This window comes from Schistocerca nitens, chromosome 6, assembly GCF_023898315.1.
Source record: "Schistocerca nitens isolate TAMUIC-IGC-003100 chromosome 6, iqSchNite1.1, whole genome shotgun sequence".
In the NCBI taxonomy this organism is placed as follows: Eukaryota; Metazoa; Arthropoda; class Insecta; order Orthoptera; family Acrididae; genus Schistocerca; species Schistocerca nitens.
Genome location: NC_064619.1, coordinates 310,028,607 through 310,056,226, shown reverse-complemented (window position 1 = coordinate 310,056,226; position 27,620 = coordinate 310,028,607). Strand labels below are relative to the sequence as shown.

The following is a 27,620-nucleotide window of genomic DNA, read 5'->3' as shown; positions in this document are numbered from 1 at the left end:
AGTCCTATTTGGAGCAGATCTGACACATCTGAGCAATACTGTAGGAAGGGTTGCACAAGTGATTTGTAGGCAATCTCTTTTGTTAACTGACTGCATTGCCCTAGTGTTCTCCCAGTGAATCTAAGTCTGCCACCTGCTTTACCCACCACGGAGACTGTGTGATTGTTTCATTTCATATTCCTACAAAGTGTAATGCCAAGGTTTTTGTATGCATTTACCAATTTCAACTGTGACTCTTTGATACTATGGTTGTCGGATTGTCAACTTCACATTTCTGCACATTTAAAGCAAGTTGCCAATCTTTGTGTAGATTCTTTCATGCAGTCTTTTGTTATAGGTAAAGGCATCATCTGCGAAAAGTCTTAGGTTATTATTTATATTGTCTGCAAGGTTATTAATATACAGCATTATCAGTGAGGGTCCCAGCACGTCTCTGGGACATACCCGAAGTTACTTCAACATCTGTTGACTTTCCATCCAGGATCACATGCTGTGTCCTCCCCAGAAAAACAGCATCAATTCAGTCAAATTTCGGTTGGTACCCTCTATGATTACAATTTTGATAGTAAGCGTAGGTGTGGTACTGAGTCAAACACTTTTTGAAAATCGAAAAATACTACCTTCACTCGTAGCTTTCAGGATGTTACATGAGAAACGTACATGTTGTGTTTGACATGATCAGTGTTTTCGGAATCTGTGCTGGTTGGCATGGAGGTTGTTCTGTTAAAAGATACATCATTACGTTTGAGTTCAGAATATCTCAAAGATTCTACAACAAATGTTTGTCTAGGATATTGGGTAGTATTTAGTGGCTTTGGGGTGTGGCCTGTGCTTTCTTCCAGCTACTGGACACAGATTTTTGTTCAAGGGACCTACAGTGGATTACGGCTAAGTTGAGCTCACTCAGCCACAAATTCAGTGGAAAATTTGATAAGAGATTTTTATTGGGCCCACTAAGAATCTTATATTTGCAGCTATGTTTATCCTAAGTTTTTCGAAGCTTTGGAAACGGAAGTTTATAGTGAAATGGGTTGATAGATATTAATAACCATCATGCTATCCTCCTTAAAAAGAGGTCTGAGAATGGCATATCTGGCTGGAAAGATAGCCTGTGAAAATGGTGTATGGTTGGGTATATTAATTACATAACAAGAAAATATCTTTGATTTTCCTGGAACGGGGTGGAATGATTGAATGCTTGTGGCACTTAAAAAGGTGTAATTTATATATGTGCCTTTTTCACATCAGAATCTATTATTATAGCTCTTGGTCCCTATTCATAGCCTTCTTTAGATTTGCGTTCTCTTCAGTAAAAACAAAATTATAACTGTATTTTGTTTGGCAAGGATTCTGATCAGTCTAAATGTGTGTAATCTGAAGAAAGAGTATAAGAACATTTATTAAATACTAAACTTTGAGAAGAAACGGTGTTAATTCCATTGCTGTCAAATAATGCCCTCCATGTTTCAGTTCTGCTCAACTATTCCAATGTAGGCTTCACTCCACTACCAAATTTACAGTTCTGCAATACATTTCAGTACCTCTTCATTAGTTACATGATCTACCCATATAATAAATAAAAAAAACGCAACCCCAAGGAGGAGTTGTGTTGGTTTCTACAGCTGAAAGATGTGTATTCAAATTTCACATCATGTTTGCCTTAAATACATGCTGAAATGAGAATGTATGGTTGCAAGAAGACCAGACTTCATATGGCCACTTCCAATAGCCCAAAAGCACCGCCATTTGCAACTTCAGTGGTTTTAAGTGAGAGCTCATGGGAGTGTAAGTTAAAAGGTCTGTTGTATTTTCTGATGGAAAGCTGGTTCTGTGTCAGCAACAGCCGTTTGTTAGTTAGGAGGGCAGTTGAGGGCTTGCAGCCAATCTGTTTGCATGCAACACACACTGGACCTATATCTAGAATTACGGTCAGGGGTCCAATTTTGTAGGACAGCAGGAGCATTCTCCTGGTTATCTCATGCAGCCTGACTACAAATTTGTATGTTAGTCTTTTAGTTTGACCTGTAGTTCTGTCATTCATGAACAGCATTCGAGGGGGTTTTTCCCCGAAAGGATAACACTCACCCACATACCACTATTGTAACTCCAATATGCTCTACAGAGTGTTGACATGTTGCCTTGGCCTGCTTAATCAATAGATTCTGCCTGAGCACATGTGGGATACCATCTAACGACAACTCCAGCATATCAAGCAGCTGCAAAAGGCTTAGAACACCATCGCACAAATGTACAACACGATGCCTGTATGTTTTCATGATAGCATTCAACTTTTGGTGGCTATATCAGTAATTAACATACCAGCATTTCAAATTTGCAATGGACTGTCTCTTGCATACATTTGACCTGTGATCTTGCAATGTTAATTGCTAAGTATGTTGCCTAGACAAAAGTATTCCTAAAACGTAATTGTTGTTGTGGTCTTCAGTCCAAAGACTGGTTCTTCATGCCACTATACTATGCATGTCTTTTCACCTCCAAATAACTGCTGCAACCTACATCATTCTCCATCTGTGATTTTTACACCCCCACCCACCCCCCCACCATCACACACTCTTCTGTCCATTACTAAATTGGTGATCCCTTGATGTCTCAGAATGTATCCTACCAACTGATTCCTCCTTTTGGTTGAGTTGTGCCACTAATTTCTTGTCTCCCAAATTCTTTTCAGTACCTCATTAGTTGCATGATCAACCCATCTAATCATCAACATTCTTCTGTAACTCTACATTTTGAAAGCTTCTATTCTCTTTTTGTTATACTGTTCATTGTGCATCTTTCACTTCCACACATGGCAACACTCCATACAATACTTTCAGAAAAAGACTTCCTAACACTTAAATATATATTCAATGTTGACAAATTTCTCTTCTTCAGATTCTTGCCATTGCCAGTCTACATTTTATATCCTCTCTACTTTGGCCCTCATCATTTATTTTGCTGCCCAAATAGCAAAACTCACCCACCACTTTAAGTGTCTCATAACCTGCTAATTCCCTCAACATTACGTCATTCATTTTGACTGTATTCCATTATTTTTGTTGCTATTGATCTTGTAACATTTTTTGAAGACCCTGTTCATTCCATTCAACTGCTCTTGCAAGTCCTTTGCATTCAGACAGAACTAAATCACCATCAAACCTCAGAGTTTGTATTTGTTCTTCCTAAACTTTAATTCCCATTCCAAAGTTCTCCTCAGTTTCATTCAAAGCTTGCTCAATGTACAGACTGAATATCAGTTATAGGACATAACCCTGTCTCACTCCATTCTCAACCACTGCTTTCCTTTCATGCTCTTTGATTCTTATTAGTGTCTCATTTTTGTGCAACTTTTACCTTTGGTCCTTGTATTTTATCACACTACCACATTCCAAATTTCAAATATTGTAATCCAGTCCATACTGTGAAAAGCTTTCTCTGAATGTACAAATTCTATAAACGTAGGGTAAGTATTCCCTCATGTGTTCCTCCATTTCTCTGGATCCCAAACTAACCTTTAACAAGTTTACTTTTGACATTATTTGTTTCCAAGGTTTAAAACTTCATTGAGAGCATTTGAGTCGATTATTATGGTATGTTTATGTTGTGGCATTGATGGTGAAAGTCACAGAAGGAGAACAAAGGTCTGATTATGCTACCAGAGCTGTGGGTTGTTAATATCACATTTCAGTTCATCTTTGCAACCGGAGATCTCAATAATGCTTTGAGACTTGCTCCATAATTGTTTTACTTTTCTGTTTGTTCTTTGCATTAATTTAGATTCTAAATGCTATTTTGTTCCTTCAATATTTACATATTTTACTTTCACATTTATATTTTCATTCATTCTTCCAGTCACAGACATCCACAAAACTAAAATCCCTGTACTGAAATGGTAATTTGTTTTTCACTACTGTCCAGTGGTACCACAGGATGGAGGTTAAATCCTTTGAAACCCAGTGTGGAAATGAATAAATGACTGGCGACAGTAAATTATTTATTTTTTACCCATCCTGCATGAATGCAGTACGAACTATTTTGCCTTTATAATGGAAAATTTAACTGTATGTTCAGTGTTCAAACTTAGCTTCATCACTTTGGCTGAAAGCGTATCTTCTTGTGCTATACATAGTGTTTGGTACTGCTTATATATAACCTTTGATCATACTAGAAAATTTTTATAACTAATTGAAAAGATAAGTTTCATTGCACTAGACATATTTTACTACACCCATACAGCATCGGTAACATAACATCTTTGAAAATATGTTACTCATCATGAAGCTGGGTCACACTGTGTGGGTTGGTGTGAAGTGTTTTAGTATCAACCATCTGAAGATGAGTTTGTAAGAAATATGAACCTGGTCAAGGTTTAGTTCAAATAAACCTTTGTAAACCATGCAAGATAGAAGTAAACTCATTGTTTCATTCAATATCAATAAAAGTCATCGTAAAGCCTAATAAAAATTGTTCACATTTAATAGATTTGTGTCAGTATTTTGGAAGCATGATGTATTGAACTAACTGCTTTGTAATATTCACACTGTCAGTGCTTCCACTTCTCTCTCACATAGTTAGTTGTGCATAATAACAAACTATTTCAGATTGATGCTTAATCACTTTTATGTCACTAATGTGTCAAAATATGTCTATTATTTACCTTTCCACAAATTTTATTTCAGGTGGTGACAATGTATTAGTTGGAACTTACGATCGTAAGATGCTCTGGTTTGACTTGGACTTGTCAACTAAGCCTTATCAAACATTAAGGCTTCATGGTACTGCTGTACGGGGTGTCGCATATCATAGGCGTTACCCACTCTTTGCATCTGGCTCTGATGATTGCAGCATAATTATATCACATGGCATGGTTTACAAGTAAGATTAATTTTTCTAGTTTGAAAATGTGAAAGTATCTTTTGCTTTAAGCAAAGCTAATCACATTAACTGAATCTTTAAAATATTTTCCAGTGATTTACTTCAAAACCCATTGATAGTGCCACTGAAGAGGCTAAGCCATCATCAGTCTACAAATGACTTTGGTGTCTTTGATGTTGTATTTCATCCATCACAACCATGGATTTTTTCAAGCGGAGCAGATGCTACAATACGCCTGTACACGTGAAGTTGGAAGACTGCTGTTTCAAGAAGGTTCTGTGATGAACTACATCTTTTTTATTGCAGTAATTGTTCTAAACTGATACCATTAAATCAGTCTTTAATGGTTTTGAACAAATTGATTACTTCAACTTTGCATACATTATAACTGTGGATCACAGGCCAAAGATGTATCATCTTTGACCATCATATGACTACCTAAGATTGTAAACAGTAAATAAATGTAACCATCTGTAAGCCATGTAAATTCATTTAATTTAACTATGACTTTATATAAAAGAAAATTCTATTTTTTCCTGAGCAGTGATGACAGTTAAGTAATGGAAGTCAGGCCATTACATGAAATTATTAGTTTATGACAATAAATAAAGAACTGAACTCACCAAACTTTTTACTCAAATGCCATGCTGCAAGGACAGAAAATATGAAACCATGCACACTTCTGCACTGAAAATGTTCACCTAGGAAGAGCAGAAGACCCAATACTGACATTTGTTAATAGTGAGTACAGTCTTGTCTGTCTTTTACCGCACATACTTATCACAGAACAGCACTAATATGTCTAGTTACCAAAACACATTTTCGTGTATCTATTGTAGGACAATTTTTGAAGGTTTTCCATCAGGATCTCGTGGTAATCCATTATTCAAGTAGAATTCTCTCTTGATATAAGCAAACAAAATATCTGTTATGAGGAATATCTGAAAAGAAATTGATATTTAGAAAAAAATTTATTGCTAAGATTCTAGAACAGTTTACCAATAAGATGTGACATAAATCTCCTACTCAGTGTGTGGATCAAAAAAGTACAATAATTATTAATTGCATAATGATGGAACAACAGAGGACACTTAAGGGAATGGTCTATCACATGGTGGGCACCAACAATGTTGAACCTGGCTAGAACAATGGAAGTATATTTCATTTCAGATGAATCCATTGTCTGTAGAAGAGCCATACACAAAAATATTTTTAAGGCATAGTGGTTTAATATTCTGATAGTGGCAACGCCATTAGAGACAGAGCCCAAACCTTAATTAGACATGGATTTGGAACAAAATATCATATGGCATCCACTCACAGCAAGTTAGGTGCCACAACCTAAATTGGGATAGCCAGACAGTGACTTGAACTACTGAATGAATACAGGTTCATAACTGTCATGCCACTTCATTCAGGTAGACTTTGAAGAGAAATTAATGCTTTCTAGTTCTATTGTTATATGGAGTGTTGCCATTTGCCTTATTTTGAAACACATGAAAAAGCAAGAACTGTACATGCACGCTCTCCCATTGTATGTCATGTGTCTGCAGATGCCATATGTATTATACATTCAATCACATGTCATTTAATGAGGCTTGGTAAAATGTGCTACTTTTTGCTAGTGAAATAGGTATGTATTGCACACAACAGCAGCAGCGTGTTTAAGTCCTGTATTGATTTCTCTCAGTATGCAGTTGTTTTACAGTATGGTAGCTCACAAATACAAGTTATTTACTGGTAACTATATGTAACATTACCATGCTTTAAAGCAGTTTTTATATCATCAAAAAGCACAACAGCAACATAAGTTACTGTGCTAAAACTGGAGGACACTGAGAATCTGCATAGTTCTGGGTTTGATAGGATTCTCATTTTGCAACTAAACTACAAGCAAGGATTTATTACTATTGAACTAATAGTGTCTGGCTGTATACTGCATCCCTTCAATGGCCACTGAAGTAGTATCAGCTAAAAACTCCTTTACTTGCCTGTGATCTCACAAGTCAAATAATTGAAAAACTTTTCATTGTAATTAGAGAAAAATGGGAAATGAATCTAAAAGTTAATAATAACCTAGTATATGAATGAGAAGAGGAAAATGCAACATCTTTTTTATAGAGAAACTTAACATAATGTCATGTATTCATTTTGCTGTAAGTGAATTTCTTGCTGTTATGTACATCGGTCATTTTATTTTACCATAACTCCAATGCTAATAAACTAAATAAAAAGTAGGTCTGATGACACAGAGTTCTGTAATGATCAAAGCTTTTAAAATACATTAGAATACCTCTTGGTATACAGGAGGAACTGCTTTGGTTTCAGAAAGCCAGGAAGGGAATAACAGGTGTTTAACAAGGAAACTAGCTAGTATTATACAGACATACTCTACTTTGAAAGTTTTTACAGCTTCTCTGATTAAATTTAATTTCATAACATCTACCTTTGATAAATGCAGTAAAAAATAAAACCCTGTAAAACAGGAGGCAGGCAATTTTTAAGCTGTAAATAATTTGTATAATACCAAAAGAAGAGTGTGTTTGAAGATATTGGTCTTCATTTTATTTAATATTACTAATTGTTCTGAGTCCCTGTATTGCCCAAACAAAGAAAAATAAGAACAAAGTCAGAACACAAGATTTCAATGTGGAAACAATTTGGCTATCAGGATGACACTAAAGTTTTCATACATAGTATCATTCTGCTCAATGAAGTCACGTTAATGAAACACTATGTGAGACTACATCAATGGAGCCCATTTTCTGGAGAAAATTGTAGTGACTAATGTGGGTTCCATTGCTGAAGAAATTACACGTTATGCCTAATCTGATAAAACTGCCAACAAGACGAAATGGCCACAACTATCTGCTATTGTCCAACAGACAATCTCAATTTCATCTGGGAGTAAAGCCACAGGCATGAAATTAAATTTATAGGTACAGGTCATTAATGAAAACATCAATTTAACACTGTTTCAACAGTGGCGCATACCAAAGGTTATGATAAATCACAACAGTTGAATCACTTATGTGTCAGAGGTAACTGGCACATAAAAACCAATTCCTTTTAAATCCCCAAGACATCTACCATGGCAAGTGAACATAACAGCCTATTTTACTGATAAATTGAGTGCAGAACAGTTATTTAGTGTTATGTAAATGTAAACTTTTCATGTTGCAGACCACGTCATATTGTAAAACGAATCAATGTTTCAGTCAGGCTTTCAAGTGGCTAAATATTTGCTTTGTCATTTCACAATACGACACTGACTACAAAACAGAAGAATTTTATGGAAACTGTTCTCAGAACTGTCCATGACCACATCTGTTCTTTGGAAAATTTATTTGTTTAATAATGTGTGTTCGAGTGTTCTGCCATGTCGTTTCTTCCATTTTATGCACAATATTTTGATGACCGGCCCATTAGTCTTCTTCAGGAGATACGAACTTTGCTGCTGTGTGTACATTGCCTGGGCTCCAACCAGACTGAACTATTGTTGTCACACCACTATTTATAGCAGAGTTCAATTGCTGACACCCACTATGCCTTTTGATGCTTTTGTTTTTCAGAGCTCACACTGATAGTGTGGGAAAAACAAATTCTTGCAGTGTTTTCCAACTCCAGTGGAAACATCATGCATAAAACTGGAAAGGTACCTCTACAGAACACCCAGAAGCACACAATCAATCGCACCAAGGAAACCTGGTCTCATTGACTGCTCTCCATCTTTTTCCCTCATACTTTCTACAAATTTCAAATGATGTATATCTCATTCACAACAATGGAAACTAGTTGACACAGATTGTTGATTTGTAGCTACACACTCAATGCTCCAGAAGGGTTACAAGAAAAAAACATTTGTTGTTTCACTTTTCTTATCAAAAGTGGACACTCATGTTCAGACTTTCACACAACTGTTCCCAAGTTTATACAATACTGTAAATGATAACAGCAGTGTATTGACGTAAATAAAGAAAACTGAATGGAGAGAGGGAAAGCGTAGCCGGTTCACAAGAGTGAGCTGAGCAATGGTTGATTCCAACAGAATAACAGATTAAAAGGCCATTTCAAACCTGTGAATCACAGTATATTTCTAATCTAAATGCAGAGTTGCTGTAAGTCTGGTGACAACATTTTTAACATTAACAAGTGTTCAGGAATTTAAATATGTATTTCAGGCACACACTTCACTTCAAATCTTGTCCTCTTGGTCTGCTAAGTCTTTTTGTAGGTACTAATGCCAAGTACAAGAGAAAAGCAATTACCAAAAGTTGACATTTGTGATTAAACCAAAACATTATTTAAGAAAATAACACATTTGTTCAAACTTATATATATACACACACAATTTATCATTTATTTAAACATACGTAATCTACATTTTGATTATACATAAAAAAGCATTACATTCATTAGGATAATTGACCTAATAAAGAAGGCAGAAATATGAACCTGAATCAGCAGCACTTTTCCAGTAACTTTAGTTTCAGAATACAAAACGTGTTATTTTTTCCTCAATATTTCTAAATCTGGTTGCATGAGTATTTTATTAACTCTTATGGAGCATTTTACGATTGCACCAGAAGAATGGAGCTTATCTTCCAATTACTTAGCCTTCTTACTTTGATTACCAGTTTCTGAAATTTTCTTAACCAAAAGCAGTTTATTTTGACTTGAAATCAAGAATGAAGAAAAAATTTTTGACACATGAATTCTCTTCCCACTCACTAAAAACAGGGATGTCTGAAGCAGATGGGCCAACATACAAATTAAAACTGAGCTGAATACTCACCTTTTAGATTTTGTTAATGGTACTTTCTACAAACCTGATAGCTAGATATTCCAACAAATTTTAATTACTGACTGTCAGACCTGCTTAATTATCTATTTTGATAGCCAGTAACAGACATTTAATTTATGCTATGGATACTATTGATATAAAAACTGTCAATTAACTATGCCAAAATAATCTACTTTGACAAGTTTCTTAAAAAAAATAAAAATCTTTTTACAACCTCATGCCTCACAATAGTTTACAAAGGGACATACGAGGGTCACTACAAAAGAAATACACACTTTTTTTTAATCCATCTTTTATTCTACATGTTTGAAGGTTTTACAGTGTGTAGATACATCCTTTAGGGACAATATTTTCATTTCTCCACATAATTTCCATCCCTCTCAATTGCCTTAGACCATCTTGGAACCAGCACCCGTATACTCGCACTGTAAAATTCTGGACCAACCTGTTGGAGCCACTGTTTGGCAGCGTGCACAAGGGAGTCATCATCTTCAAACCTTGTTCCACGAAGAGAGTCTTTCAGTTTCCCAAAGCGATGATAGTCACATGGAGCCAGGTCAGGAATGTAAGGCAGGTGTTTCAGTGTTGTCCACCCGAGTTTTGTGATTGCTTCCATGGTTTTTTGACTGATATGTGGTCGTGCAACAGCAAAACATCCTTGCCAGTCGAGCTTGAAGTTTCTTCAGTGTCGTCACATATGCATCAGAGCTTATGGTGGTTCTACTTGGCATGATGTCCACAAGCAAGAGTCCTTCGGAATCGAAAAACACCGTAGCCATAACTTTTCCAGCAGAAGGTGTGGTTTTGAATTTTTTTTCCTTGGGTGAATTTGCATGATGCCACTCCATTGATTGCCTCATCATCTCTTTCTTCCAACAAATTCATCTCCACCATTCTCGTACTGTTCCAAAAGTTCGCTGCATACCGTTTTTCTTGTTTCTTTGTGAGCCACTGTCAACAACCTGGCAATCCACCTGGCACAAACCTTTTTTTAACGCCAACACTTTCAGTATTCTACAAACAGTTCCTTCCCCTACCCCAATGTGGCGTGACAATCCGTTCAAAGTGATGCGTCTGTAAGCAGTCACCAATTCGTTAACTCTCTGCACATTGTCTGGAGTGCGTGCAGTACGAGGCCTGCCGCTGCAAGGACAATCCTCAATATTGCCGTGCCTGCTTTCATCACGTAACCTGCTTGCCCACCGACGTAACTGTACTGTGATCGGCAGCATCATCTCCATACACCTTTTTCAACCTCTTGTGGATATTTCCATTGTCTCGTTTTCACAGCACAGGAATTATGTGGCAGCATGTTACTTCTGACGAACGTAAAGGGTAGCAGCCACTTTGAAGACATGCTGTGACGGTGCCACTCACGGGAACAGGTTGAACTAAGTTTGGAAACAAGCGGGAAGTATGTATCTACACACTGTAAAACTTTTACACATGCAGAATGGAAACTGTATTTTTACAAAAATAGTGTGCATTTCTTTTGGAGTGATCCTCGTACAATAATGTTATGAAACTAATCTAGCTAAATATCAACTGCCACAATGAATCCAGACTATAATGATTACGATTACTGAGACTTCCACAATAACAGGTGAGAAGCAAGTAAAACTTGCACTCTGAGGGTTCCATTATACTTTATGATGATGACGATGATGATGATGAAAATAGTTTAATATGGCTCAATGGCCTGATGCAAGTCTTCGTACTACCCTTGTTATCCAATGTATAGTTAAATGTGGAATCCAAACCACAACTTGTTTCTGGCAACTCCTCACATTGTTGATGGGTTAAGGCTAGGTTAAAAGCAAGACTGAACACTCCATTATCCAAGCGAGATTCAACGGCGCAATCTTTCGGTCTCCAAGCACATGCTTTACCGCTACACTACCATGTGTGACATGTATGTAGATACTTCACCTATAGGATTTGATGAATCAAGTTTGCTTATATCAAAATGAGACATAAATGGTTCTATATTTTCATTACACTGAGTAAAAGCTTTAATTTTTCACACCACCAAGGGACCACAAACCTTAGTGTGTGGCAAAAATTTCAACTTGATACCGCTAGTCATTACTGAGAAAAATGGGTCTTAACAGACAGATGGACGGACAACAAAGTGATCTTATAAGGGTTCTGTTTTCACCAACTGTGGTACAGAATCCTAAAAAGGCAATTAACATGAGCTCCAACAATAATAGAACACCATACATTCCAGTTTGATGCAGCACCCACTTGAGCCAAATTTCCATCAAACTTAATGGCAATACTCTGTCACAATAAAATAAAATATGTCATTAGTTCATTTAGGGTACTAATGTGCTTCAAGAATCTTTACGTTTCTGCAACTATGGGCCCAAACTTAAATTGCCTAAGCATTAACATAGGCTTGCATGCTGTCATGACCTTTGAGTGCAAATCCGTCTGCCTTGATGCAAACAGAAGTTGATATTTCTGTCTATATTTTGGACTATCAAACACTTTCTTTGATTTGTATTGGGTTAAAACTTCAACTTGTAATGGAGAAAACAGAGGACAGAAATCACAAAGCTGAACTTCTAATCTTAACTTTAAGAGAGTAGATACAAGACTATCTTTCAACACAAGTAGACCTGAATTTATAACAAACATAATTCTGCCATCCTTTCACAATCACCTCACCTGTGGCAGAGCTACATGATGAATAGGTATCCAAGTTTTGAAGTGAAATCTGGTTTGTTATGCACTATCCACACACACAATTCATTTAATTCTAAAATCATCACACAGGCAGACAGACTACAGGAGGTTGGCATGGTACTGATAAGTAATCATAAACGGTTAGCCTGTGCAGATGAGATTGTATTGTTTAGACACAATATGAATGGTCTGAGAAGCAGCATGAGAGAAAAATGTGCTTACACAGAGTATTTGAAGAAAAGATATTGATTTGTCTTATTTTCTGACACGACTATACATCCCAGGGTGCTTGCTCCAGGCAATTTCAGTGGAGGGGGAATTCACTTTCAAAACACAACTAGTGTCATTTGTCTATGAGTTTTCATGCAATGTGTATCACCACCTTACTGTAACCCTGTCTGTAGACTGAGTCAAAGCTCAAAAATGCAACATTCCGTCAAAATCTGTATAAAACTCACGAAGTAGGCTAGGGGGATGCTGGCTAAGATCCAGCAAGAAAGCTTATCGTAAGCTGCCATTTTGAGATGGCCATAGTGCTTCAAAGATGGTCGAGAGAGTACAGCAGACCATGGTGTGTTGAACTCAGACCAGTGGAAAAATGTTTGACCATGGTGGACCATGTTGGAATTGATAAAATGACTGTGCACATAATTTTTAACGATGATTTCCAGATGAGAAACATACATGAAAAGTTAGTGCAAATAGTTTTGGCAGACAACCAATACTTTGAAACAAACCACAAATTTTTTGACTACTGACCAAAAAAAAAAAAACACAGAGTGCTGAATGACATATACCAACTTCCTCTTGCCACAAAAGCAGGCAAATTCAAAGCTATGCTCGCTGTCTTCTTTGGAGCAAAAGGTGTGGCCTACCATGAATTTTTATGATATTGAAAATGCTGAAAAGATTGAAGGGGAAAAGTCACATGTGTGAGGTCAGGTATCGCTGCCAACTAGACACTGTATATCATGATAATGCACCAAGCCACACCTGCTTTGTCATCAACTACTGCCTGATGTGGAACGGCATCACAACACTTTCTCAGACCACCTACAGCCCTGGTGTAACCCAGGTGGATTTCTTCCTGTTTTCTGAAATGAAGCAAGTCCTGAAAGGACACGAGAATGTAGCAGAGGTCAGGATGGCTCCAATGTGCTGCTTGAAAGGTGTTTCTAAAAGGGACTTCTAAGTGCAGAAAACTTGTTGGCAGGATTGCAACAAAGCCCCAGAATCCTATTCTGATTATGTATAGTGATATCTTAATACTTTTTTTTCCGAATTTGGGCTCATTACTTTTTTTTCTTTTTCTTTTTTTTTTTTTTTTACAATCAATGCAAAATGATTGAGGTCAGAGCAGGACCAGGTCCCACTATTTGTTGGGAGACTGACACTTACATTAGCTAAAATCAAGAGTAAAAGAGCATGGAGTACTATGCATGTCCAAAAGAACACTGCATTGTAATTCTTCAGAATACAGGCTCTGAAATTTCGTATTTATCGGCAAATACCTGGGTTGTGACTTACAAAAAAAGAGTTTCCTCTGTATGAGAACAACATTAATAGGATATATGAGCACGACACATGGATGACGACATACGGAAGTTTGGGTCTGGCTGTGAGTCAAGTTTGGACAGCCAAAGTGGTTAAGGTGACCACTCACATAAAACAAGAAATCCAGGTTCAAGTCCGGGTCTGGCTCAAATTTTCATTCTCTCACACCATTAAGCAGCTGGGGGTAATTCATATTCACAATTGTGAATACATTTCATGTTTTTCATAGTAACTGTAATCTCCACAATGCCTGTTCCTACGGACATGGCACTGTACTTCTTCACAAAACAGACACTGCAATTTTTTGTAATTACATTGTGGTCTGAGCATAATTCTGCTAGGTGGCTCCCCTGCTTACATTCTCTTCTATCTGTTATGTCTTTCCCTATTTTATTTTGCTTTCCTTTTCATCCAGTCCCCTATTACAATCAGATTTTTGTCTCCCCTAACAACCGGCATGATTTCTTTTATCTCATCTTTCAGTACCTTCATTGTTTGCAGAGCTGTAGGCATATATGAACTTGCACTAATGTGGTGGGTGTTGGCTTAGTGTTCATCATAGCCACGATACTGCATTCAACTATGCTGCTCGTAACATCTTGTATGCATTCACATTTGCTTATTCGTTAATAGACCTACTCCTGCATTACCCTATTCAATTTTGTACTTATAATGCTGGTCTCACTCTACCAGCAGTCCTTCTCTTCCTGCTACCACATTTCACTAATTCCCTGTATGTCTAACTTCAAATAATCCATTTCTCTTTTTAAATTCTCTGACTACTTGCCCATTTATGTGCATCTAACATTCTCACCTTCTGAATACCAGTTTTGTTTTCTGGTCATATCATCATCCTGAGTAGTCCTCACCTGAAGATCAGAATGGGGGACTGTTTTATGCATGGAATATTTCATCCAAGAAGATATCATCATCATCATCATCATCATCATCATCATCGCCATATACAAGGCGCATTCAGAAAGTGAGCTTCCTGAGGTAGTTTCCTTTAAAGTAGAATTATTTAGTTGAGAAAAATATGTGTGCACAACAAATCTATGATGGGACAGTCGAATGTAGGCCAGACAGATCTTACCTGGAGCCAGTACCGTGGCAGCAGTGCCCCGACATGGCATCTCTTACTTGTTCTCCCACCACCTGTGAGGTTCGGTCAGTAATAAGGTTCTTCAATGCATAAAATATAGCATCCATTAAAATTCATCATCAGGTCTATGGGCAGAACATCATGAGCAAAGAGGCAGTGCTTTGTTGATGTAGGCTTTTTTCCGAAGGCCATCAAAGTGTCCATGATGAAGAGCACAGTGGGCAACTATCCCTCATCAATGATCCCCTTGTTGACCTCTTGCGGCAGCACATCCTGGAGAATTATCGCTTCACAATTAAGAAGCTCAGCAGCCATTTTCTGCAGATCAATCCTTGTTGCATGAAATTGTCACTAACCACCTGCTGTTCAAGAAATTGTGTCAGGTGGGTGTCGAAAAACTTGACACCTGAGCACACAATGAAACGCTTTGGAACAACACTGAATTTCTGCAGTGGTATTGTGATGAGTTCCTCATCAGGATCGTCATGGGTTATGGGATGTCAATTTCCCACTTGTCCCGGAAACCAAGCAGCAGTCAATGCATTGGCATCACTTTGGATCTCTGATCAAGAAAAAATTCAGACTGTGGGGATGCAGACAGCGATGTCAGAAAGGGCATTCTGCTTCTTGACTTCCTGCCTAGAGGTGAAATGGTGAATGCCGACCATTATTGGGAAACAACGCCGAAACTGCAACGTGCCACTGCTTACTGCAGGTGTGCTCTCCATGACAATGTTCATCCCCATATGATGTGCCACACAGTGTCTGTTTTGCAGAATTTCAGCTGGCAGCTGTTTGATCACCCAGCATACACTGCTGATCTTGCTCCCAGTTATTTCCATCTTTTCTTGCACGTCAAGAAATTCCTGTCTTCTGGCTAGCATTTTGACAACGATGAAGAGCTGAAGATAACTGTGACACACTGGTTCCATTCACAGGCGGCAGACTTCTATGACACAGGAATATGAAAGTTGATCCCATGATATGACAAGTGTCTCAATTCTTTTGGTTACTATGTTGAAAAATAGCTCAAACATTGCTGTACCTGTTTCCAATAAAGTTTTTCATGTAACTATGTTATCTCTTCTTCTTCTTCTTCTTCTTCTTCTTCTCCTCTCTCTCTTTTTTTTTTTTTTTTTTTTTTTTTTTTTAAAATGTAGGGAACCTTACTTTCTGGATGTGTTTCATAATAGACCGCCACACCCTCAGGGAAATATAATGGTTGTAGTATCACATTGCTTTCAACTGTTCACAGTAAAGCCATGATGGTTAATGCTACTCTACCAGATCAATCATCTAGACTGCTGCCCATCTTTGGGACCCATATGTCAGTTGGCCTCTCCATAGGAACACATATGTTGACATCAGCATTCAACCAGATGTTCCATAGGAAACAGAAACATGAAAAGCCAGGAAGGGACTGGTGGGAGGGATTGGAGAAGCTACACATCTCTGAAAGAAGTGAGTTGGAACGAATAGTAGTTACGGTCAAGTATGGGGGAGAATGAAGCCAGCAGGCAAAAGGAGAGAAATTTGATGCAATGGGAGATCAGCAGTCAGCAGATCACAAATATGAAAAACATGGGAGTGCTGGCCATGTGTAATGAAGGAACCATGACAAAAAATTCAACCACTTGGGAGACCCAAGAATATGACGACATGGAAAAACATTTTGACAAGTAAGCCATTTCAGACTGATGGAGTGGAGAGGCTCTACATTGACAAAAACGGAATAACTTGTCAAAGAAAATGAGGTCTTCAGGACTTGAGTAATAGGACCTGAGTAATATGATGCTCACTACCCACATTGTTGTGTCCCTCTTGCAAGACAGCAGCCTGCAACACATTCATGTCCCACAGGTGACCATGCTTCAAACATCAACTGCTGCGAAAAGTACAAGTGTGTGCAAGACAAACATTGATCCATGCTCATCCCATATGTCGGTAAATGTTCCAGACATCACCACCACCACCACCACCACCACCACCACCACCACCACCAACAACAACAAACCAATTTGTTGTCCCACAAAACTCTGACAGCTGCTAAGAGAGGTGCGTTCCACCATTTAACAATAATTTATTTTTTCTTCGAAATCCACAAAGGGGAGACGTACTTTAGTATTCAAATAAAAAAACAATTCTATAACGTTTACCTGGGCAGTGTTCTTATTGCAATGCGAAAGGCATACCTAGTATTGCCACAAGGAATTTTCCAATGCTATGCCATTCTATTTTTGCCCCATTCCAGTTTGGTGACAATGAATTTTCTGCCACAGTACACCCCCCCCCTCCCCCCCCCCATACATATGTAGTACCTGTCTTCAATATGTTTGGTCTCCTTGCAGACTCACTCCATACCACTTGTTCCTTGGCAGCTGACTGTCTTGCCAGCTGCTCCAGATCCGCCAACGTCAGACTCATGGTGGGTCAAAGATACCAGCCTCTGGGCACAGCTACTACAAACCTCTGATGCTACTTCCTCAGGGTCAACAACACAATGGCTCCTTGCCCTATGTCTCCCGATGGTAGCGCCATCATTTTTCCAGATGGTGGGAAGGAGGCCCGATCGTTCCAGATGGCTTCGCCATCTCTTTCCTGGGAGAAGAGATGCTGTGTCCCACCTACAAGACAGCAATCTGCAAACCTGTAACACACTTGTGTCCCATGGGTGGTCACGTTTCAGGCATCGTCTGCTGTGATGGGCACAAGTGCCAAGCTAAATAATGATCTGCACTTGTCTCACATGTTGGTAAATGTTCCAGACAACAGCCACAACAATATGTTGATTTGTTGTACCCACAGTCTGCAGCTGCTGCAAGGGGCACTGAGTCAACTGCCAGCAGAGCACACTTCTATGAGCACAGTGCTGCAATCACAGGTACTATTTTCCTATAGCATGTCACCTGCTCACCAGCAAATCACACAGTGACAGTATTTAGGCCAGTGCTTAATCACACATTGGCACTTCGATCTCAGCTATCAAATTATCTATTCCTTCAAGCTCTCTGGGCCACATATCGGCTGCAGAGTCTAAAGAATCATCATAGGACAAACACTATGCAGTGTTTATCTTCGGCCATTTAATCAGTATTTGTCTTTATTTCAAACTCCACAAAGGAGACTTGTGTTCTTTAATATTTGAATAAAACTGTTCTACGAGGGTAATCCCAAAAGTAAGGTCTCCTATTTTTTTTTATAAGTATGTAGATCTGTTTATTTCTACAATGGTTTACATCAGTTTACAGCTTGAACATTTAGCTATTTTTCAACATAATCACCATTTCTGTCGATGCATTTTTGTAGACGCTGTGGCAGTTTTTATATGCCCATGTCATACCAGCTCACCGCCATACTCTTCTTTCACCTCGTCGTCAGAGCTGAATCGCTTTCTGGCCAAACCTCAGGAACCAACATGCAGAGATCATACAGGGTGATCCGCTGATCTTCACGCATGCCTTGCTCAACCTTCAACCTTGTCTCCTCAGAAATTGACAGTCTCCCGCTCCTTTGTTTGTCATGAATTTCGGTTCGACCAGCTGCAAACTCTCTATACCACTTAAACATTTTTGACATCCATGCATGACTCACCATACACTTCTGCCAACTGGCGATGGTGCAGCGCCCTTTGTGTTCAAAAACCGAATAATTGCGCGCAATTCACACTTGGTGGTAACATCCAAAGGGGGCTCCATTCTCAATGGCTGCCAAGCCAAGACTGAGCGCCTCAGTGCGGCGTGCGCAAGTTTACACACAGCTTGTGAAGAACTCTTCATAGCAGTGTGACCAACTGCCACACAAACAGAGTTCTGTACTTATAAAAAAAATAGGAGACCTTACTTTTGGGATTACCCTTGTGCATTGTTTACCACAGTAGTGTTCTCATTGTGGCTCCACCAGCACAAAAATACCACACACAGCTGTCATAATCATGCACGGGGCAATTGAAAATGTTTTCAAATGTCATGCAGTACATTAAAAATCTTAAAGAGAGGGGGGGTGTGATGGAGGGGGGGTGGGAGAGGGAGGGAGGGAGGGAGGAGAGGGAGAGGGAGGAGAGGGAGAGGGAGGAGAGGGAGGAGAGGGAGAGGGAGAGGGAGGAGAGGGAGAGGGAGGAGAGGGAGAGGGAGGAGAGGGAGAGGGAGGAGAGGGAGAGGGAGAGGGAGGAGAGGGAGAGGGAGGAGAGGGAGAGGGAGAGGGAGGAGAGGGAGAGGGAGGAGAGGGAGAGGGAGAGGGAGGAGAGGGAGAGGGAGGAGAGGGAGAGGGAGGAGAGGGAGAGGGAGAGCGAGCAGTCACGTGCTTCAGTTTCAAGATTATACTTTTACACACATGAGGTTCTATGCTAACTGAATTTCTGAGATGTGTTCTAATTGGCTTACGATGCACTGCTGGTATTACAAGATATTCTGAAACTGCATGGTATGTACACCAATAAATGCCTAATATGCTTAAAAATGGCTAAATATTTCAAAAATAATTCTTCATCATCAACAACAACACCAAAAAGCCATTATGATGATCGCTAACATGAATGCAAAAGTGTGCATCAGCCCCTTTATATACACAATCAAAGTCGAACACAATTTCTGAAAATACATCATTTATTAATTAAACAATGTCCTGAAGAGAGAATGTTGGGCAGAAGATTGGGCTCCATGGTATGGTTTTATACAATGTTTGCTCACATATTCACTGTTACTCTGGGATGATTGTGCCTCACATAACTGTGTGAGGATTTTTGAAGTCTCACACAAGATTGCTGATGTTGAATGCAACCTCTCTTACAAATGAAGACTGCAACAAATAAAACAGCAAGGTCAAGGGAGGGGAAAATTTGGTGTGGAAACCACTGACAGAAGTCAACATGTACAGGAAGCCATCATCTGACAGGTAAAGTACCTTCTACAAATTGAATGCGTGGTTTCCATCTCATGCAAGATATCCCAAACGTTATGTGAGGTATCTAGCAAATGGATAATGGATTGCATGCTGGGCTTACAACTGTCTTCCAATGTCCATAAATATTTCGCTCGAAAATATCACTTCACATTCTGTGAAATTCATATCAAGGCAGTATCAATGATTCTGTTACATCAAGGAAGTCAACATTGTCTCACAACATAAAATGTCCTGACATGGCCATCACCACGCTGGAAACCATTCTCTGTGCAGGCACTTTGCTACTGTTGCTTCTTGCCACACCATACATGGAATGCATAGCAGCATGCTCAGCTAACAACTCAACCACAGAAAAAATTAGAGACACAATTTTCAATCCAAATCACAAACTGAACAGAGATGCAACCACAAGCAGGGCAATTGGAAGTAACGACTGTTACATGAAAGGCAATCATATCAAAAGTGAACTAAACTCCACCCGAAAAGGGGTTTATTAATTAGCTAGCAGCACAATGTGAAAGAACCACTACCAGAAATGGGCCTATCTGACAAGAGTTATGATATTAATAAAATAATATCGTTTTACTTACTCTATAAATCATGAAGCACTGTAAATCAGTTTCTCTGGCATTCTGCATTAACATCTACTCTGTACACTGTCAAAACATGTCCACATTGCATACATTATAGTATTTATTAGGAAATATCATTCTATTGCTTTCATATTGTTAAATGTCAATATTCTTCTTATAAATTGCTGAAACAGAATGTAAACACATTACTTTGATGCCCTTCTCTCTCCAAAGCACCCCCACATGAGCCACACAAGAATGGTTAAGAAAAAGCTCAGAAACATGAAGCAGAAGGCACCCAACAAATCAGTGTACTCCAGAGACTTCACTATAGATGAGATCACTGCAGCAAAAAAAAAAAAAAAAAAAAAAAAAAAAAAAAAAAAAAAAAAAAAAAAAAAAAAAGGGCAAAGCTCCAGGATCTGATGGGATACACCCAGAGTTCCACATCAATTGTGGAAACAGGACTCGTACATGGCTTTCAAGTTTCTTCACTAAAGTTATGCTATCAGGGAACATGACAAAAGCCTTAAAAACAGAAATCACAGCAATACTGGAGCCAGGTAAACCAGCAAACAAAACTGCTAGCTATCACCCAATCGGCCTCCCGAGCAGCTCCTACAAGCTTTTGGAAAGAGTCACCATAACCAAATTGGTCCAAAGATCCATGAAGTTATTCTCATCCAAAAGGCACGATTCAGACCAAACAGAAGCTGAGCAGACCAAGTGCTCAGCTTAACTACACACATAGAAGCTGGATTCTGACGTCGCCTTAAAATGTCAGTGGATTTTATTGATCTTTCAGCTGCCTATTATACAGTATGGAGACAAGGACTCTTGTACAAACTCGCCAATGTCATACACTGCCAAACCACAATCAGGCTCATAAACAACATGTTGTCTGAGAGATACTACCAAGTAGTCCTTGGCAACAAACTAAGCAGACAGAATAAACTTGATAACGGTCTTCCTCAAGGCTCAGTTTCAGCACCTATCCTGTTCAACCTGCATACATCTGACCTCCCTGAAACAGTCAAGAAAGGTCATCTATGCAGATGATCTGGCCTTGGCTACCCAGCAGAGAACTCTTGAATCTGGTGAGGAGATCCTATCTGTCGATCTAAGTACAATAGATGAATACTTCAAAAAGTGGAGACTGATACCAAATCCAACAAAGACTGAAGTCAGCTGCTTTCACCTTAACAACAGAATGGCCAATGCGAAGTTCAATGTCACCTTTAATAGTCAGGTCCTTCACCACCAAGACTCTCCAAAATATCTATGAGTGATTCTTGACAGAACCCTCTCTCACAGATAGAAAACACAGCAGCAAAGCTGAGATCACGCAATAACTTCATATAGAAGCTGAGTGGTAATCTCATGGGGTGCAACAGCTATGACATTGCGATGTGCTGCCTTAGGGCTAGTCTATTCCGTTGCTGAATACTGTGCCCCGGTGTGGTTCAGTAGCACTCATGAGAAAAACTGACGTGGAGCTAAATGAAGCAATGAGGACAATAACAGGCTGCATCAAATCTACTCCTTTGTACTGGTTACCACATCTTAGCAACATTGCACCACCAGACCTCCGTAGACAGAATGCCCTAAAGGAATACCAAAAATTACTTAAAATTCCTGAGCTTCCAATGCAGTCTGACGTTCCTGCATTCCGAATGAACCGATTAAAATCTAGGTAGCCATCTGTCCTACTGGCAGAATCGCTATAGGCAGCTACTTTCAGTATCAACAAAAAATGGACAGAAATGTGGAACACTATTGGCCATGAGGAACATCAGACCCTCCAAAGACCGGCCAGCCAGTATGGAACTAATGTGACGTGCCTGCACAGCATGTGCTGGAAACCTCTACCAATGGGGAAGGGCTCCATCTTCTCAGTGTGACTGTGGAAATGAACACCAGACAATCCATCACACTGTAACAAGCTGTAGCAGAAGAGCCTACCCTGGAACGTTGGAAGATTTCTTTGAAGTGACAGACGCAGCCCTTGAATGGATCGGCAAATTAGATATTAATTTATAGACTTATTTTTTAAACTATAAATTATGAAATTAATATATTTTTGTAAAAATTTTGTAAAACTATGTAATCTACAATTGCTAGTCACTGTTCACATGTAATGCCATACGCTAAACAAATAATACCAAAAACATAATCTTTAATATGTTTTTGTTATCTCGAATCCTTACCTGTGCAGTACCAAATGCAAGTGTGACACCAAAATAAAAATTTGCATTTGCTGACCGAGAATATATCCAGAGGTGCCAAAGCACTGGGCCTAGCACTGAAGTAGTTATGAAGAAGCATGCAACAATGAAACCTTGTTGCATATCTGCAATGTAAAAAAAGCTGTTATTCCTCAAATATTTAACTTACGATTTCCAACCATTAATGTGTTAGGTGAAACTATCAAAAAGTTAAAAAAAAGAAGTTGTTACTTACGATTGTATAGATGCTTCCACATGGGCAGAAGTGCCAGATAAAATCCTACATCCCCAAGACAGGGGTATGACTTAAATACACTAATAAGAGCGCAAAAGCTTGTAGCTAGCAACATGGGTTCTTCACGAAGCCTTAATGTGAGTGGCAGCATGTACAAAACAGTTGCATTAATTTGGAAAGCAGCTATGAACAGTGGCCGGAAGTGTTCAAACATTTCAGTGAAGAAATACCAAAATAATCCAATATTTGGTTTAAGATCAGGAACAGTTAGTCTGCAATGGAGAAAAGGAATTATTTATCTCAAATCACATTTGGCAGTTTCACTTTATATAACATCAAAGTAACATGCAAATGAAAAGGCTAATAAATTATGGGGCAGAATTCTTGGCCATCAAAAATGGTTCAAATGGCTCTGAGCACTATGGGACTGAACATCTGAGGTCATCAGTCCCCTAGAACTTAGAACTAATTAAACCTAACTAACCTAAGGACATCACACACATCCATGCCCGAGGCAGGATTCAAAGCTGCGACCGTAACAGTTGCGCGGTTCCAGACTGAAGCGCCAAGAACTGCTAGGCCACTCTGGCCGGCATTGGCCATCACTTACCTTTAAGAGCTGTAATCAGAAGCATTTCCAATTGGCGCATATATAAGTGAAAGAGACATTCTACCTAGCTCTGAAAATGAAGACAATTATCAGAGTGGAAACAGGAGCAGGTTCAGGAAGAATATGTCACTCGGACCTCAAGATGAGGTCCTTGCCTTCTGAAGGTAAGTACTTGCCAGCAATCCTGTCTCATAATTGGACCTAGTTATGCAATAAGGATCCAACCACCATTATCTGGATTTTTGGATTGATATTGCAAAATGTGCTTGAAGGTGTGTACCATGTTATGCAAAACTGAAACAACTCCTTTTCGTAATGTGCTGCCATCTAGAGAGTGCAGAACCAACTGCCAGCACTAGAATCAAAGGTGCAGTGACTTGCAATATAGAACCAAGTCATGTCTTCGTGAGCTGTCTATGTGTAAGTGTTTTTGTTATGACTGAATTGAACTAACTATTGTGTTTTTGGTCTATGTTATTCATATACACAATATTAAAACACTTCCTTAGGAGAAACCAATGACAATGAACAAGTTATCTAGAGGAAAATGCCTGGTCTCTCTGTGTTTACGTGACAATGTGGGTTTGCAGGTTCGTGGAATAAATAATATTTTTAATACTTTGTGCACATGTGAAACATAGTATTTTGTAGGTGATATTACTTATAAAGCCTTTCTTGTTATTGCTGCAGGAAGGGAATGTTACAGAACAATTTCTACAGGTCCAAAATGCATCAAGAAAAAGTTAGGTTAGTAGAACATTTTAAATCATTTTTTATGACTGTCATTGATATCGAAATGGGTGATATATTCATGGTACTGCATACTAACAAGGGCCTATTTTTTGTGTATTACAGGAAAAAGATGGAAATATCATATGTGGGTTAAGACAAAGTGTCGTGGATATTAATGGATCTATTGATAAAGAAAATCATTACAGAACATGATGCAGAAGACAGCTATAGTGTTGATTACAGCAGCAGAGCTGCAAGTTAACATAAAGGGAGGCCCACAAAAGGGAGGGAGAGAAAATTTGGATGTTTGTCAACAGAGCGTCATAAGATCCTAAGAAATAGTAACAAAAGATATGTTAATGCTGCAAAGAAATCAGTGGAACCAAAACTGTTGAGAGATTACATCTGTAACTGTTCAAGAAAATGTAGTGACAAAATAAGCATACAGGAGAGGAAACTGCGCTTTGACAATTTTTGGAAAAGTGGAGATTATAATATACAAACTGCAGTGTTAGGCAGAATGATTAGGCAACAAAATGGCTCTAAGTAAATGGCTCTAAGCACTATGGGACTTAACATCTGAGGTCATCAGTCCCCTAGATTTAGAACTACTTAAACCTAACCAACCTAAGGACATCACACACATCCATGCCCAAGGCACGATTCGAACCTGCGACCGTGGCAGAAGCGCGGTTATGGACTGAAGTGCCTAGAAAGGCTCTGCCAATGATTAGGCAACATGAAGTCTACCGTCACAGAGGAAATAGAGACAATAATAAAAGTAATTATAGTGGGGTTTACAGAATTAATGATATTACAGTTTGCAGGGATTTCTACTGTCAGAAACTGCATATTTCGACTAAGAGTGTGAATACAGCAATGGAGAAGAGCAGATTCAAAGATAACAATGCATTATTATATAGAAGGGGATGTAGTGGAGGTCATAATAAGATTACAGATCAGCAAAAACTGGACATTATGCACCATATTAGTAAGTTCTCAAAATATGTAAGTCACTGCAGTAGAAACAAATCAGATGCAGAATACGTTGCACCTGATTTAACAATAAGCAAAATGTTTGTGTTATATAAGGAAGACTGTAGTGATACTCTCTTATTTTTCAAGTATAAGGAAGTATTTCAGAAAGAGTTTAATTTAAGAAGGAAGACACTTCAAAAAGACAAATGTAGTGTTTGCGACAAATATAAGGCACAAGCTGCATCAGCAAATGCTACAGTGGATAAGGCAATGCTCAATGACCAGCATAAAAACCACATATATAGAGAAGAACACGCTCATAAAATGCTGATAGAAGATATGATTAGAGCTCATGAGGAAGATCAGATTGAAACATTCACTTATGATCTAGAAATAACATTGTCATCACCATGTATACCAACAAATATCATCTTTTAAAAAAGACAACTCTGGATGTACACTGTGGAAATGTAGCACTTCGAGAATTTCCGCATAAATTCTAGAACCACTTGGCCTTCCTCCATCTTGAACCCACGATATTTTAAATAGAAGCATTGCATGCTTGTGTGTGCAGGTCTAAAAACAGTCACGAGATAAATGTGGATGCAGTGGCCGAACGGCGGCCGACATATACCTGCTGTACAACCCATAGAGTTTCAGTGTATGTGTAGAGAAGAGTGTGTGCTATTCTTTGCTGGTTTAGTGATTGTGATGATTGTTGAGGACAAATGAAGAAATGAGATTAGACTTTTAAATAATTCATGTGTTGGACTTGCTAGAAGCAAGACATGTTCATAAATTATGTGGTTGTTAAACCAAAACTATTGTAAATGTATTTAATCAAGTCTAATGCAAGACGGATAGGTTGATTTACAAACTTTTGAATATGTACGTGAGAAAGGGTGAATTTGTTCTTTGTAGCAGTTGAAATATACCAAGACTACACTAAAAGTATTCTGCGAGTATCCACTTATTTGATGAACACACACACACACACACACACACACACACACACACACACACACACACACACACACACACACACACACAGAGAGAGAGAGAGAGAGAGAGAGAGAGAGAGAGAGAGAGAGAGAGAGACTGATAAATTCCCTTAACCAATTTTATTCTTTGGAGAAGTAGTTTTTGGAGATCAAAATGTCCAACTATCCAGAGAAGAAGATCGGCTGTGCATACCAAGTACGTCAACTGATGTGAGAGAGGTGTGAAGTTTGCAAACCAGCTCCACATCGCTTCTTGTTGTTAAAACATTAGAGTGTGGCGACCAGTGAAAAGGAATAAAAAAATGAGAATTTCGAGAAGAAATCGAAGAAGAAGAAGAAGAAGAAGAAGAAGAAGATATGATGTGATGCCACAGCAAGCAGATATAACAATACAAGAGAACTATTTCGTGTAATTTGGTTAAGTCCAAAAATCAAATGGAAAAATTTGTGGATGCAACAACAGGGAAGAACGTTAAAAGAATGGAAAGAAGACCTTGATGTATTAGACTAAGAAGAGATAAGATGAGAATAATTCAACTAAAAAGATCCAGTGGGGGGGAGTATGCAGCTCTTACACACATCGCGGTGATGCTGACGCAGAAACTACATCTGACACCACCAGCACCAGTTGCGGTTCACCAGCGCTGATCTGCTTCCACAGCTGGCTACCAACACCGACGTCGACACCAATGTCTGACGCCGACGGCTTGCTGTTCACCGATGCTGACTTGCCGTCACATCCACTTGCCTACGTTGCGAGAGTTTGACGCCAGGCGAGCGCAAAATAGAACTTTGTACCTTAGCAAGAAGTGATACAAACAGAGTGACTTTTATTGGTGTAGTTATTATACTTAGAGTTAATTCGTTAAATGATTACTAGATCTAAAACTAATAGGAATATGGATAATACACAGAGAATTGGGGAAACTTTAGAACCAGCCATGGCTATGAAAGTGAGGAAGGAAGTGCCAGACTAGTCTGAATTAGTAAATTTAATCAAAGCCCAGAGTGCAGATTCAGCAGCTTTAAGAAAGGAACTAACTGCTCAAAATACTTCTTTAAGAAAGGAACTAAGTGTGACTTTAAATGCCAAACTAGAAGCCCAAAGTTTACAGTTACATGAAACTTTAAATGCTCAAAGTCTTAAATTAGATTCAGTGAATACTCAAATAGTAAATTGGATGTTCAGAATTAAACTTTAGGATTGTTAAGTGCTAAGGTAGATGAACAAAGTAAGGAATTTAGCAATTTATTTGAAGGCATGGGAAATTTGAAGACTGATTTTGACACTTTAACTATTAAAGTAGAAAATTTTAAAATAGATTTGGAAGGTGAAATAACA

At 38.7% G+C, this 27,620-nt stretch overlaps 2 protein-coding genes across 3 annotated transcripts in view; one reads left to right on the top strand and one right to left on the bottom strand.

The window, feature by feature from the left end:
- LOC126263652 (ribosome biogenesis protein BOP1 homolog) overlaps window positions 1-5,493 on the top strand; it is an 80,987-nt gene extending 75,494 nt beyond the window's left edge. Inside the window, exons 12-13 of the mRNA XM_049960754.1 lie at window positions 4,680-4,875; window positions 4,969-5,493. Of these exons, the coding sequence (XP_049816711.1) occupies window positions 4,680-4,875; window positions 4,969-5,122 (350 nt within the window). The 3' untranslated portion in view covers window positions 5,123-5,493. The remainder of the gene's footprint in view (window positions 1-4,679; window positions 4,876-4,968) is intronic.
- LOC126263653 (phosphatidylinositol glycan anchor biosynthesis class U protein) overlaps window positions 5,348-27,620 on the bottom strand; it is a 104,900-nt gene continuing 82,627 nt past the window's right edge. Inside the window, exons 5-7 of one of the 2 annotated variants that reach the window (XM_049960755.1) lie at window positions 22,958-23,229; window positions 22,705-22,847; window positions 5,348-5,816 (exon numbers count right to left, since the gene is read on the bottom strand). In XM_049960755.1, the coding sequence (XP_049816712.1) occupies window positions 5,706-5,816; window positions 22,705-22,847; window positions 22,958-23,229 (526 nt within the window). In that variant the 3' untranslated portion in view covers window positions 5,348-5,705. Of the gene's footprint in view, window positions 5,817-8,961; window positions 9,113-22,704; window positions 22,848-22,957; window positions 23,230-27,620 lie in introns of those variants that run through there. The other variant, XM_049960756.1, reaches the window with a different exon arrangement.